Source organism: Bactrocera neohumeralis, chromosome 4 (assembly GCF_024586455.1).
Source record: "Bactrocera neohumeralis isolate Rockhampton chromosome 4, APGP_CSIRO_Bneo_wtdbg2-racon-allhic-juicebox.fasta_v2, whole genome shotgun sequence".
NCBI lineage: Eukaryota > Metazoa > Arthropoda > Insecta > Diptera > Tephritidae > Bactrocera > Bactrocera neohumeralis.
The window spans coordinates 6,405,693-6,420,718 of record NC_065921.1 but is presented as its reverse complement, the minus strand read 5'-3'; the positions used below and the strand labels follow the sequence as shown (position 1 = coordinate 6,420,718).

Here is a 15,026-nt window from a genome sequence, read left to right as displayed (position 1 = left end):
TTCCATTCAAATTACTTTTCTTTATTTTATTAAATTAATTTTTTTAAATCTAAATAGTTAAAGGTAGTCATCAGAAGGTTCAGTACCGAAATAGCGATCGCCGAAATTACCAATACCGGGTATCACGTAGAACTTATCATTTACTTCAGGATCCAGTGCAGATGTCACAATTTTTACTTTTGGAAAAGCATACGCAATCGAATGAACACCGATTTCGGCCATCAACAAAGAAGCTAATATTATATTCTCCTCTGGTACATCATGATCAAGCAATACGCGTAAAGCCATCATAGCAGCAGCACCTGTAGCCACTGTGGCATCCATTAGAATGACTTTGTAATCCTTGATATCTTTAGGTAATCGCAAATAGTATAACTCTGGTTCACCAGTGTTACGATTAGTTTGAATAAGAATTTTGCCGATACGTATATCTTTGCAAACATCACATATAGCCTGTTCCATTGTTTCGCCAGCACGCAATATAGATACGCCACATATTTTACGAGAACCCATACGTTTTCCTAAAATATTAAAGGTAAATAAAGTTAGTTTCAAATATTTTCTCTGGTTTGTGATAAAGTCGGATTGGCTTACCTTCGTAGAGCACGCCTTGGGGTGTTTCCACAGTCGTTGTTTTAAATGGGAAAAGGCTTAATGCATATTCAATAACCAGACGTATAAGACGTTTAGAATAGAATATGAATTCATCTCTCGAAGTGCTACGACAACGTATAAAAGTATGCAGTCCTTTGATTTGTGGTGTTGGTGGCAGTAGATGTAGCGACTCTGGCATTGGTTGATCTTTATAGGAATTCACTAATGTTTCACGCAACTTAAAGCCACGCTAAATGAAAAAAAATGCTTATTTTATTAGGTATATTTAATTATGTGCACATATAACTAACCAATTGTAATTGTGTATGCACATGTTGCACGATGAGATGTATGGCTACTTTATTTTCGCCGCCGCGTGGCACGATAATATCAGCATGAGCCATTGTTGGCGCTATATAATTGGCATAAGAAGGTTTCACCATGGTTAAATACTGCTTAAGTACACCACTGAGATCGCGCCCACGTTGTGAAATGTCTCTGTGAAAAAGAATTTTTATTTTCTTCATAACAATAATTTTCGTTTTAAGCATGCATAACGGCGAATTGAAATGTACAATTTAATAATTTCTAATAAATTAAAACATATGCATTTATACATACATACATACATACATATATGTTGCTAAGATTTACTTGCGTGTCCGGCAGACAAACACGACGAAAAATTATTTCCAAAACAATTCGCAGCGACATACTGATTATTTTAATATATAGTATATTTGTCAGTGTGGCAATCTCGTTAAATTGTAGAACGAGATAAAATCTTTATATGAACACACTATGATAAGCCATCCAACATGTTTCAAAAATATAAATACGTCAGAACTACGTCAGTCAGCAAAGCTGGTACTGTTACGAACGTGACTCATGTTTATAAACTCCTTTTTTTTTAATACCATGAACAGAGTTTGTAACATCCAGAAAGAAATGTGGGAGACCCTATAAAATGTATACAGGGATATAAAGGATCAGCGTGACGAGCTGAATCGAGTTAGTCATGTCTGCCACATCCCTAAATGTTTATGATATCGATCAGAAATCTTGTACGCGAAGAAGCTGCTTATTTCTCGGGACCGCCGATATTAGACCACCATAGCGTATAGGTGGTATAAAAACTGAACGATCAAAATCATCTTTTTGGATGTACAACTTTTTTATTTGTTGAGATATATTCACATACATATATTGTGATGGATTATTGTCAAAGCAATGATACAATATCTGAAAAAACTTTCAGATTGTACAACTATATTACATAGCTTCGGTACTAGCCGCATTTTCTTGTTATATGTATAAATGCATATATGGAGTACATCTGAATGACTGTGGTAAGAGTATTGTCTTCAAATCGTGTACTTTTCAATTGTGCTCACCTCTTTAGACGCCTTGCTAAACGTATATCTGCATCAGTGTCTACAAATACTTTCATATCTAAGAGTTTAAGTATTTCTGGGCTGTGAAATGCTAAAATACCCTCAAAAATTATGACATTAGCGCCATACATAGTTTTCTGTAAGATATTAAATATGAACTTAGAAGTTATAAACTAGATTTAAAAGAGTATTACTCACAGTCTTTGATTCACGTGAATGTGTTACAAAATTATATATGGGCACTTCCACCATGCGGCCCTCTTTTAGTTTCGTTAACACCTCCACCAATAAGTCTATATCGAATGCGTCTGGATGATCGAAATTGTATTCGTTCAATAACGCCTGTTCATGTTGTTTCTCTGTTAATATCTGTACAAATTAAAGTATATATATTTTAAATAAGCTCAGTGGAGTAACTTTAATATTTTGATTACCTTGTAGAAACAATCCATGGACAGCAATGTCACCCATGGTACGCTTAAGCTCTCGATGATTTTTTGTGCAACTGTTGTTTTACCGGATGCGCTGCCACCGCAAACTCCTGCGCAAGATATAAATTTCATTGTCACATTAAATTCTTATCATTTTTATATTGATTTATAACTGATAAAGCTTATGCTATTTTATAGTCCACAATTTAACGCTATTCGAATCAACTAACGTTCCCATCTGAACTCACCAATAACGAATGGTTCTACTTGCTGCCCGGCACAATTGTACCATGGTGGTCGTCCAGCTGTGTAAATAGTACGGTTATTGGCACGGATTATGCACTCTGCCGGATTGGCGGTGGTCGATTGACTATTCACTGAAGTAGTGCGTTGGCGGCGCGCCGGTCGTGATGGAGTGGTACGTGCTGGTGACTCCAATGAATTTGATGACACTATTCGACCGGGCACAGTGGTAGGTGAGGCGGGGCAACAATAATCCCCATTACCAATGTCAACATATAGATTTGGATCAACATAAAGTTGCTCCGTTAAGTCTGAGCGATCATCACTGAAATTGGAATGATAAATATAAAAAGTTTCTTAAACACAAATTTACTTTAATTAACACAATATACATTGCAATGACGAGATAATTTGAAAGGATAGAATATAAAAACATATGCATTTTTGGAATACCAACACCGTAAGTTAAGCAGATGGTTCTGTATATTAAACGTATATGATATAGAGCTATCAAGATGTCCATCCCATTGATTAATAAATAAATTCTGCTTGCTTAATATAGAACAAATTACCGTACACTGTTCACTGTTTATTAGACCGTTAACCAAGTTTAAAAACAAAAAAAAACTATTGATGGAATTGAAATTTAAATATCTAAAAACAATAATTTTATGCATTAGTCAGATCAGTTCGATAAATTATTAACCTTAACTTCGGCAGCATCGAAGCCATAATACCCTTCACAACTGCATATTTGTGGCATTCAAGTGCAGAAAAAAGTCTTTTGAATTTGATCGATCAGTTTGTATGACAGTTACATACATACATATGTATATGCTTTAGTAGCCCGATCTGAACAATTTCTTGAGAGATAGTAGGATTTCCTTGGATAACACTCTGTGAAGAATTTCGTGAAGATACTTTGTCAAATTGAAAAGTTTTCCATACAATGACTGAATTTCAGTTTATCAGGTTTGTAAATAGTATGTATGTCACGATTGAATACGTAATTCCGGCAAATATAGGCAATACATATTTCAAACATACCCATGCCTGACATATTCAGAATTTATTTTGAAAACGCAATAGAATGTAGGGCATTAACTTTTGTTCCACGTGATTCTCTTATTTGCGTAAATATTTTTTTATATCCATCAACTCATGTTAACGCACTAGAATATATGTACATATCTACATATGTGAATGTTGATAATAATCTATATTGACAAATCGAAACGAATTATGTGGATGTTTGAATTACATATGTTACGTCTCATATAATCAATATCTACATATGTCAAGTTATAATAATGACCTAAAAATGTTTTAGTTTATTAAAATATGAATATGTAAAAGTCAAATGTTTAATTTTTTTTTTTTGAAATTACAACAAATTTACTTTTGTAGAATATTTATATGCAGTAAAGCTGTTTCACAAGCTTATTTGCTTTAATTTGCATTAATTTACCCGATGTTTGATTTGAATTTTAATTAAAAAATAATCTGAGGGACATATGTATGTACTTACATACATATATGTATGTATAAACATTTATTGTCGTTTTTAATATAAAATTGCACGATTGGTTCAATTTACCGGCATATATCATCGACAACATGTGCATTGGCATCCTCTCACATGTGCTTCGGCCGTTTTTTTCGTTTCAAGTGTATTTATAGAATTGTCCACAAAGGGAGATCGCTGATTGTATTTGACCAACGAAAGCAAGACCAAACATAAAATGCCGCATTGCTTACAAAAAATGCATGATAATGTTTAAGTTATAACCTCACAAAGATATTGCTTGCATTCATGAATCAAATATGTCCATACAAACATGTATAAAAGAAAATTTGCCAACACTAGCAATAATTAATTAATGATACGATGCTAATAAAACTTTCACATACAAAAAATTCTGTCTTCAAGCAACTGCTGTGTCAACTCAAACTCAACAACGATTTTAATATTTTATGTTCAAAACCGCTTGTGATTTATCTATGTAATTATAATTGTAAAATATCTTAAAAAACTCATCATTATTTTTCATCTGTTGATATCTTCAAAGGATTTATGAAAACAAATACTAACAAGTCAACATGCAAACATACAATGTCTACAAATACACCAAATGAGAATATGAACAAAAGATATGTTACTTTCTTTTATGTATAAAATGTATTTCTTTTATGTATTATAAAAGATGTAAACTAAAGAGAAAACAAATATTTGTGCAAACTACGTATGATTCTTAAAATAATTGATGAAATAAAAAACCAAATATACTAGAGAAATATTTTCAATATGAATAAATATGGTGAAATGTTCAAATTACATGAGACTACCAATGCCGCTATCGGCGGTGCACGAAATATGTGATGAAGTTGACGAAGAAGATGACGACGTGGATGATTTAGACACTGATGCAGTAGATATTGTTACTGACGGTAGTTTTTTAACAGGCTGCTCGATGAGGGGCATCTCCGTGTCGCTGTCAATTTTCTTCAAGATATCACTTTTGCATATTCCATTATGTGGCATAGTCACTTCTCCACTCATGATTTTTTAAGAACTAGGAGACAAAAAAACAAGCGATCTCGCAACAATATAGAATATTCACCGGTCTTAAAGAAAAACTTAAGCACGCAGTGAATACCAATCCAACACTTATGCACTGCACAGCAAAAAGCTGGAGCAAAATTAAATTTTATTTTGCCAGTACAGTATATATGAATGCAAAATTATAATCTAATTCATACGTTTTTCGACCGACTGTGGCAAATTTTTCTACACACTAATTAATTTTTTACGCGTCTTATTTTATCCAGATTAAAGTGAATCAGAAGCTAAAATAATCCGCCGCGTGTTGCACTCTGTGTCTGCCAGTCTGGCTGATTGCACAAATGTATATGTACTTATGTAGATGCAGTTTCTTTGTATAGGATTAGTGTTTTATTAACGCGAAACAGGAAACCATGTTTATATGATTTTGTCAAGGTAGTTATGTTTAAATTGTATTTATTTTTTATACTTTTCATTAATAAATTCTACTATTGTGCCGCTGAATCGTTTATTGCGCACTGAATGCCTGCCTTGCACAGTGACAGCAATTAAAACAAAAACAACAAGAGTGAATTTAGATACTGTATCCATATATGTATGTAGTTATGTGTTCGCCGATCACTTTGTTAAAATAAATTTGTTCACTTTTAAGCACAGCGATTGGTAATTACCTATCAGAGCTGGCCGAGCTGGAAGGGTAAAATTTAACTTGTTTTCCCTGTGTGGACGAAGATACCGACATTTCTTTTGCAATTCGGCACGCGGTACGATTCACACAGAATAAATAAAGAAAATGATTTTATCTGAAAGTTGTGGCAATGCCAGATCACGTCAATATTCATAATAATTTTTTATATAAGTTAATACGAGCATTAACGGTATTAAGTTTAAATTTCTATTAGTTACAATAATCTAAATATTGGTATACATTTTTGCGAACTCATTTGTGTACACGCTTTGTTGAGAAAGATATTCAATTTTTTTTGGGATTTCAATAAATATTATTTATATTTAATTAGTATTTGATAAATTAATAATTAATAAATTCATATTTTACGTGTATCACGACGACGATATGTAAATACAACAATAAAAAGGCAAAGGAAATCAATTTGATCATGGACTCACATACAGATTTTAACAACTGTATTCAGTTTGTTTGTTTGGAAACGTAGTGTTATGTTTATGAATAGTTTGCAACATTATCTTTTTGACAGTGAACTGTCAAATTTCAGTTATGTGAAAATGAAATACTTTAGCGGATTTTCTACTGTTGTCTGCCTGTTTGGAATTAAAAAGTCGTACACAAATACTTTGTATTAACGTTTTCCATCCAATAATTTTTATTATACTTCAATTCAGTTAATAATTGTCTGTGTTTTAATTAGGAGGTTTTATATTCGGAGTACGCAATTTAGTTTGAAATGGTGCTGCAAAAAGTTAATCATCAGAAGATAGCTGATATCAAGTGCTGGGTGTAGTTTATGGAACGGTGTGAGAAACGGACAAATTTTGCACAAAATTATTTTTAATTTCTCTCAAATGGAAAATTAGGCACCAGTGTTTGTTAAATAGACCGCAAAAATGGCTTATATTAACGTTGTAGAATGGACGACAGACCAAGTGACCGACTGGCTGAAGGGTAAGACTATAAATTTATATGGTAAACAAAAGTATTGTCACATATATTTGTAGCAAGAAATGCCACTCCCGATTAGTACATATACAATATCAATTAAAATTATTTAATTAAATTTGTAGGTTTAGATGAGTCAATGGAGCACTACATTAGATCTTTTACAAATAATGAAGTAGGTGGCCGTCAACTACTAAATATACGCCCATACGAATTGGAGCAACTGGGAATGTACTCTATTGGTCATCAGGAAATTGTTTTGGAAGCTGTTGAAAATTTGCGTAATTTCGTAAGTGTACACATATATTGTTATAATCATAATAATCGGATTCATTGTGGTATTTTTAGTATTACAATTTAGATAAAGAAAATCTTCAATTTATGGCATTACATGTTGCTACAGCTGCACACAGCTTGCATCGTCAGCTGGTTACGCATAGTGATTCATCCAAAATTGAAACACAAATTTTGAGTGATATTACGCGGACTATTGGTACTATAAAACCTCTGATAGGTTGGTTGGAACGCGCACCCTTTCAAGGCCAGGTGCAATTCACAGAAATTTGTAAAAATTTACTACGTCTTGGGCTTGAAATGGCTACCATGGCGCAGAGAGATCGTTTCGTCGAACGCCCTGTAGATCAAATACGTGGGACTGCGGAGAAGCTTGAACGACTTGCCAATTATATTATACAAGATATATCAGATCCTATGCTTTTACAACCAGCTTCACTAAATCTCGTCACGGTAAAGAAGCGAGAGATGGATCCTGGCTTTGAAATTGAATCCAATTATCATGGTGTTCATCGGATTACTGAAATAAAGTATAATTCACCAGCGCATACTTCTGGAAAAATAGAATACGGTGACGAAATTGTGCAGATTAACTATCAGACAGTGGTAGGGTGGCAGGGTAAAACTGTTTGGCACCAATTGCATGTATCTCCAACTGATGTGCTATTAACATTAAAAAAGCGCCCAAAACATACAAAAATATATGGTCAAATTTATATGCAACCGTATCGTTTACCAAGCAAAAAACGCACAGTTGGATCACGTTGGGGTGAAAACTTGCCTCCCGCAAGAACTGGTTTCCTAACTGTTCCTACTAATCAAGCTGCGTTTGAGCTTTTGTCGTTGAAGTCTGAAGAAAAAGCAGCTACAACTGCTTCGGATACAGAATCCAATTGCAGTGACACTTCTTCACCTACAGAAACCAAGACATCAGAGAAACGTAGTCGTCTATATTATGAAAAACCCCGTACAGTATTACAACGTCGACATACAATCAGTGGTGACCTGAAATGCAGTAATGATGTGTTTCAACATCACAAACCAAATGCCGGAATTGTATGCGATCCGTCGTCACCAAGTTTACGTGATAAATGCAAATCATTTGGATTTGGTTTAGAGTTAACTTCACGACCAAAAACCTGCATAGGTATGGGTGGCAAAAGCGATGAAATACAAGATGTGTTCAACAAATCGAAAACCAATGCCGACGGCACAGAAAATGGTGAAAATTCTATTGAGCGCTCAAAGCCAGGTGTGAGCAAAGTTGTGCGCTTCGATGCTAATATGAAATATGAAGACTATCCGGTGGATCAAAAATATACTTGCAATGTTGAAAATACTATTTTAGAAACGTTTGAGCCAATACTCTTTGCGGATGAGGAGGATGAGGATGTGTTGGACATGCAACGTAATGCTGTGCGCGAAGACAAAGCCTCAGCACTATCGACATCAACGCCAACAACGACACCAACCACACCCAAACCTCCGGCTCCATTGCCCGACGCAGCTACTGCAACTCAAGTTGTGGAAGCAGTAAACGCACCCATCGTAGCTCGTCGAGGTCGCCTAGACAAAAGCCATAGTACTCCGGCCTACGACAATACAGGTGTAGAGTGCGAAACACCACCCGCTATTGAGCCGCGAAAAGAGTTTCTACAGCAAACTCCTCCTGTGCCACCACCCCGTCCACGTAAACAAAAAGACATGTCGCCGCAACCAGTACCACCACCTCCTCCGAAACCCCTGAGTCTAATGGGTACGACATTGCAATCCCCTGCAAACATTAAAAAACCTAATGCAACCTCTGTAAACGCAGAAGGATCTATCCATACTCCACTGCAATTAGCCTTACCTACAATGCCCGCAATGATGATTTCGCCGACAAATACGACCAGCACCAATATTAATATGCAGAATACTCCAGGACAAGTCAACGAATTGCACACTCCAACCAAGAGTCGCACATTGTCGCTGAAGAAAAAACATAGTTTAGTCAATAAAAGACGCAATGTTAACTTGAAAGTACTTGGAACAGGTGATATACAAGGACATTTGTACAGACGTACGAAAGATAGACGAGGCGTGACATTTTGGGCTCGCTTATATTTTGTAATGTTGAATACTATCCTTTATGGTTTCCGATCGAAGGAAGCAACAAAAGCCAGTTGTGTTATCTTTCTACCTGGATTTACAGTATCATTAGCTAAGGTAAATATATATTCGATAACTTAGTTGATTATAATTGTCTTAATATACGTTTTTTTATATTCTCAGGAAGTGCATTCGAAGCCGCATGCCTTTAAAGTGTATCACGCCGCAAAAACATTCTATTTTGCTGTCGAGTCGCAAGATGCGCTGAATCAGTGGGTGGAATTACTCAAACAAGCCACATTGCACACACAACCGCCAAATTCGCACAACATGCGGCAACTCTCATCGGGCAACGCAGCAGAAGACATCAACACGAAAGATTTGTTCTCTGAAACCGATAGTTCTGGTGAAGAAACTGAATCCTTAGTATCTAGCAATTTATGCACGCCCTCACCGCAATCATCAGGAAAGGATATCATTGCTAACATAGCAGCCACTACATCCACACCCAACACTTCCCAGCCAAAACACGAACGTCGTTATTTGGGTTCATTGCGTAAGCTAACAAAGGGCACCCTACCGTTCAAAAGCAGCATATCATCAAGTGAGAAGAAACATTCGAGTGACATTCCAGTGCCCACTGATCAGTATCGTAGTTATCGAAAAGTTCCCGGAGGCAGTTTTGGCTTGCAGATCGGCACCAATACTCCTGGCTACCATCACGATCTGTCATTTCAACTTCAGCCAAGTAATAATCCCCCTACATATGGTATGAATACTCCGCAGCCACAATTGGTACCATCAACGGCGGCGCCACCTCCACCACTCCCCACTCACGACGATTCAGATCGTAAACTTTCGCTGTCTTCAAGTCACGTCTCAATCGTAAGCAACGGCACAGATTTTTCAATCAACTCTTCGATGTTGTCTACAGCCTGTTTAGGTCCACCATCGTCACCGGCGCCGGTACCAGAGCGTAATGTCTCCTATTCCGCGCACCATCAATCACCTGGTGCGCTCAGTAATTCCACATCAACTTCAAGCATATCATCGAGATCAATGCGTAAAATACCATACAACTTTATACATGCGTCCAATCCAAATTTGGTTGAATTCGATTTTCAAACTTCAAAAACACTTGACTATTCGTTGCCCAAAATAAACTCAGCCAACTCGTGGGATGCACATCATAATATACAGACCTTTATCACATTGAAAGATTTAATGCTGCGTAAGCAGGAGGAGGAGGCCCAAGAGATGTATAACAATCGTGTGCTGCTGGGTGTCGAAAAGAAAGACATCCAACAGAGTAGAGCCTGTGGCGGTGGCGGTGGTGGTGACTGCAATGACAGTTGTGCCGGCAGTATAAGTAGTAAACTGTCCAAAACTCAGAATCGTAGTTTACCGAAGACGCCCGATTACGAAATTAGTTTCAAACCGACCGACGAAGATATACGTCGCACTCGCACCAAGGAAGGTTTGAAACTACGCGACTTCGGTTATGAACTAATATACGGTGATGAACCGATTAGCGGTGGTGGTGTACACACGGCATCACGTCAAAATTCCAATATATCTACCGCAAGCGGCAATACCGACCACCACTCGGAGAGCAGCAGCATAATAAGCAGCAAGTCGCGTTCATTCGCTCTGCTTCCGCACAAAAGTAAGAAGCATTCAAGTAATAGCTGCTCATCTACTTCTTCAATTGCTGAGTTAGGCAGTGCAGGTGAAAAGCGTTCCGGAAGCATTAAAAAGAAGAGTAAAAGCGAGCGCATTTTTCAACAATTTCATAAGCATTCGACAAACAATAGTAGTGCCAACTCGCCAATGACCATGACTCTGCCATTAAATAAGCATAAAAGTAGTCAACGCGATGCGGAATTATCCAGCGTAGTCTCTGGTTCAGGCATTAAGAAGAGTCATACCTATAATCATGATTTGAAAGAAAAGGCTGGTGCTAAATATGATGCTCATCGGAAAAATTCCGTACCGATTTTAACAAAGTTGAGTACAACTTTCGGAGTAGGCGGTAGCAATAGCGGTAATAATGCTTCGGGATCGATAAACAGTAGCGTTTTGACGGCTAGCGGTGGTAAGGGTGGCAAAGAAAAACGCTTATTAGGCTCACCGCTGCTCCACCGCACTGTCTTTGGCACGCAACATCATCATCGTCATCAACAGCAACATAATATGAGCGGCATTTCAATGCCGACCACACCAACATGCGCTGGTCGCGAATATGATCGGGAAATTTTTTCACAGATCATATTTCCAAAAGTGAACACCGCCCATCACCATCATCATCAACCCAATCACTATCAAGGTGATCGCACAGGTGCCAGCAACACACGGCACGTTCATTTGACTACCTCACAAACCAACGAAGTAATTACAGCCCCAGAAGATATCGCGCCACCACCGCCGCATGAATCCCGTGATGGTAATGGCAATGGCAATAGAAGTCTGAAAGAGTTACATTCAACTGCTGCGAACGCAGCGACAATCAACTCGCCAGAATATCCGCACATGGAGTGTCCGCCGGTATTCGAACCCGAAATATACTCATTAACCGATCCGCATGCTAGCCAAACCTTGCTATTACGTCGCAAAGATAGCGGTAGCAATGGTGTTGATAAGCAGTAATATCAATATCAATCACATAAGCTTATATGAATAGGAATATCCTATGTAAAGTAACCAAGTTGTAACTACAGTATAGTTACGCACGTCAAATAATAGTGTCTTCCCTTAGTTAGTTTTATGTTTTTTGATATTAAGTTCGACAGTCGTGTAAATTAATATTTTTGAACGTAGTCTTAGTCAAATAAATATATATAATATTTTACGTATAACATACATACATATATCGATAAAGAATTCAAATGCTTTTTTCAATTTATTATTTTATTTTAGTTTTTTTTTTTAAATACAAAGTACCATATGCAAAACAAATTTAATCTGTATCCATAAACTGTGGCTTCCCAAGCTACTACCCTACAGTGCGTTTATCTCACGCTCTACTTCCTCTTTAGAGAACATACGGAAATCTTCGTTTGGCTTCATTACCAATACTTCAACATTCTTTGATTCCAGCTTTTCTTCCATTACTTGCTTGAGTATAGACATGGCCAGCTTCGTCGCCTCTTGCAAGCTCATATCTTTGTGATATTCATCTTTCAATGTTTGTTGAGCCCCCTCACTACCAGAACCTATGGCTTTGGCACCATAACGCACGTATGTCCCCGAAGGATCCATATGCCAAAGCTGCGGCACACCTTCATTAATTCCAGCAAATAACATCGCAACACCAAATGGTCGACTCATTGCCGATCCGCCATCACTACTATCCCCAAACTGTATAGCCATTGCAGATACTGCTTGCGCGCAGGACTCAATTGGCATAGGTTCATTGTAGATAAACCAATAATTTTGGCATTCAACACGCGCACGATCAATTAATGTACGCGCGTCAGCTGTAAGCCCGGATGTAACACATCCAATGTGTCGGTCTACTTGAACAATTTTCTCCACGCTACTAGACACCATTAATTCAGATGTGCTTCGTTTCTCTGCAGCGAGTACCACACCTAATATAAAGGAAATGCCATCACTTAGTAATTGATTAATTTATCATTTAAATGTACTTACCACTGCTGGTGCAGATACCAATGGCAGTAGATCCTAATTTAATGGCTTCAATAGCATATTCCACTTGGAATAGGCGTCCCTCTGGTGAAAAGGTGTTTACACCACGATCGTATTCAGCGCGTGTTAAAAACATCTGCAAAATATTAAACAATTATTTATTTTGGATGTGTGAGATCTTGCGTTTCTTGTCTTACACCTAAGTTGAAATTTGTAAATCCAGAGAAAATGAATTAATAATAATCGAAAAAGCGGTGATGAAAATGACCAAACACTTTTGCCGTCTACAATGCTGTCAAGAGAAATGTCAAAAATCAGTGCTGCCAACAGTTTTATACAATTGTCATCGATTTGGTATAAAGACTGTATTCACGATGCAGGTGTTTCGACTGTTTGGAATGATTGCATAAATAAATCGAATTGAACAAGAAGATAAATTTTGAATTAAAGCAACTTTTGCTGTATATAATAAGTACAAAAGATAATTGTAAAATTCATTAAAAATCGAAAAAATTCCCCTATCTGTCCATCCCATTTTAATTCTGGGATGCTCTACTAACATTTTCAGTTAAAATGCAACTTACATACATTAAAAGTTCACATTGTTATGAAAAATCATTGAACAAGACTTTCTTTATCGTATTTTGAAGCTTCTTCATCAAAATATAAATATCTCAGTGTTTATAGATTGTATTTACATTATGCGTTATCCCAGGCTCCGTTGGGTTTCCTCGACGCTAAAAAAATGAAGTGAAGAGCGCAACACTACCTTCTTTTTTGACGGCGATCTTTATAATTTTGTCAGCGAAGCTATGTGTTGTAGATAATTTGTCATTTGACGTATGTCAGCTGACCATTTGCGAACTCTACCTATCCAAACGTAGATTATTGATCAAAAAGTGGAAAAATGGCTTTGCATTCGGCAAGAGGAAAACTTATATCCGTTATTGGTGATGAAGTGAGTAAAGGCAAGCATTTTACAAAGTATATTTATTCCTCACTATCCATATTTCATTTTAGGACACTTGCGTAGGTTTTCTTCTGGGTGGAGTTGGTGAAATCAACAAGAACCGTCACCCCAATTTCATGGTCGTCGACAAGAGTAAGCTGAAAGTATTAAACAATTTGACATATGCTAATATGTAATTTAATGATGACTTAAACAGATACACCAGTGAGTGAAGTCGAAGATTGCTTTAGACGTTTTGTGAAGCGCGATGATATCGATATTATTTTGATTAACCAAAATTGCGCTGAACTCATACGTCACGTGATTGATGCACATACATCACCAGTACCCGCTGTGCTGGAAATCCCTTCAAAGGACCATCCATATGATGCTAGTAAAGATTCCATTCTTAGACGTGCAAGAGTAAGTTTAATTACAAGCATTCGTCCCATACTTTATTATTAATGTATTTTTCTCTTCTAGGGCATGTTCAATCCTGAAGATTTGGTTTAAAATTTAATTTGAAAAATATTTAAAAAAGCAAACTTTTCATTCACAACCCCAGTATTCCAAACTATTTTGTTGTCATTGAATATGTAGTAAGTTCTTTTGATTGTAAATAAATGCAATAATACATGTTAGTCGACTAATTGGTTCCAAGTCTACTATGGTGTTAATCTGTATTATTTAGAAAAGTTAATTAAAAAAAATTATTTTGATTTATTCTTTTACTGAGCGCCTGACCTTAGTAAACCACCACCATCGCTCCCGGAAATTATAAAGTGTCTACAAACTGACTCGTAACTGAAATCAATATTTTGCAGATATTTTCTCGAACAATTCACTACAAACATCCTCGGGCATTAATTTTCTCTACGGCACTGCCTACAGGCTGAAAACAAATATCACGAATCATCTTTTCGAGATGAAAATTCATATATTAGTTGATTTGAAAATGGATTTCAATAGACGATGTTCTCTATCAAAAGCGATAAACTTCAATATTTAGAAACTAAACTGCACCAGAGGGAATTTTAAATTGCATGAAGGAGTGCAATTCTCATTATTTTTAACAATTGCATGAAAATTCTCAAAGTTAATGACTTCGCAACATCAGTAATGACTACGAAAGTATAGAGCTGCACCATAAGTCACTAGCCGGCAACTCTTGTAGTAAAGACAA

At 36.6% G+C, this 15,026-nt stretch overlaps 4 protein-coding genes across 7 annotated transcripts; 2 read left to right on the top strand and 2 right to left on the bottom strand.

Annotated features, from left to right (window-relative positions):
* Positions 1-6,020, bottom strand: LOC126755261 (uridine-cytidine kinase-like 1). Of its 4 annotated transcripts, none has more exons than XM_050467702.1 (9): positions 5,897-5,996; positions 4,999-5,235; positions 2,668-2,987; positions 2,423-2,529; positions 2,187-2,357; positions 1,989-2,125; positions 906-1,092; positions 595-844; positions 1-521 (listed from the first exon to the last, which is right to left on the bottom strand). In XM_050467702.1, the coding sequence occupies exons 2-9, from the start codon at positions 5,220-5,222 to the stop codon at positions 58-60; spliced, it is 1,860 nt and encodes a 619-aa protein (XP_050323659.1). In that variant the 5' UTR covers positions 5,223-5,235; positions 5,897-5,996; the 3' UTR covers positions 1-57. The 4 variants fall into 4 exon arrangements, with proteins under 4 accessions (XP_050323659.1, XP_050323658.1, XP_050323661.1 ...); XM_050467701.1 differs by having other exon boundaries at positions 5,695-5,990; XM_050467704.1 differs by lacking the exon at positions 4,999-5,235 and having other exon boundaries at positions 5,897-6,020.
* Positions 6,021-6,478: 458 nt separating this feature from the next.
* Positions 6,479-12,126, top strand: LOC126755254 (uncharacterized). The gene is made up of 4 exons (XM_050467677.1): positions 6,479-6,867; positions 6,987-7,150; positions 7,210-9,363; positions 9,430-12,126. The coding sequence occupies exons 1-4, from the start codon at positions 6,810-6,812 to the stop codon at positions 11,890-11,892; spliced, it is 4,839 nt and encodes a 1,612-aa protein (XP_050323634.1). The 5' UTR covers positions 6,479-6,809; the 3' UTR covers positions 11,893-12,126.
* A 6-nt stretch (positions 12,127-12,132) lies between these two features.
* Positions 12,133-13,202, bottom strand: LOC126755271 (proteasome subunit alpha type-5). Its single transcript, XM_050467717.1, has 3 exons — positions 13,094-13,202; positions 12,898-13,030; positions 12,133-12,836 (listed from the first exon to the last, which is right to left on the bottom strand). The coding sequence occupies exons 2-3, from the start codon at positions 13,028-13,030 to the stop codon at positions 12,244-12,246; spliced, it is 726 nt and encodes a 241-aa protein (XP_050323674.1). The 5' UTR covers positions 13,094-13,202; the 3' UTR covers positions 12,133-12,243.
* A 524-nt stretch (positions 13,203-13,726) lies between these two features.
* On the top strand, positions 13,727-14,508 carry LOC126755275 (V-type proton ATPase subunit F 1). Its single transcript, XM_050467724.1, has 4 exons — positions 13,727-13,852; positions 13,915-13,996; positions 14,061-14,266; positions 14,327-14,508. The coding sequence occupies exons 1-4, from the start codon at positions 13,802-13,804 to the stop codon at positions 14,354-14,356; spliced, it is 369 nt and encodes a 122-aa protein (XP_050323681.1). The 5' UTR covers positions 13,727-13,801; the 3' UTR covers positions 14,357-14,508.
* Positions 14,509-15,026: the final 518 nt, after the last annotated feature.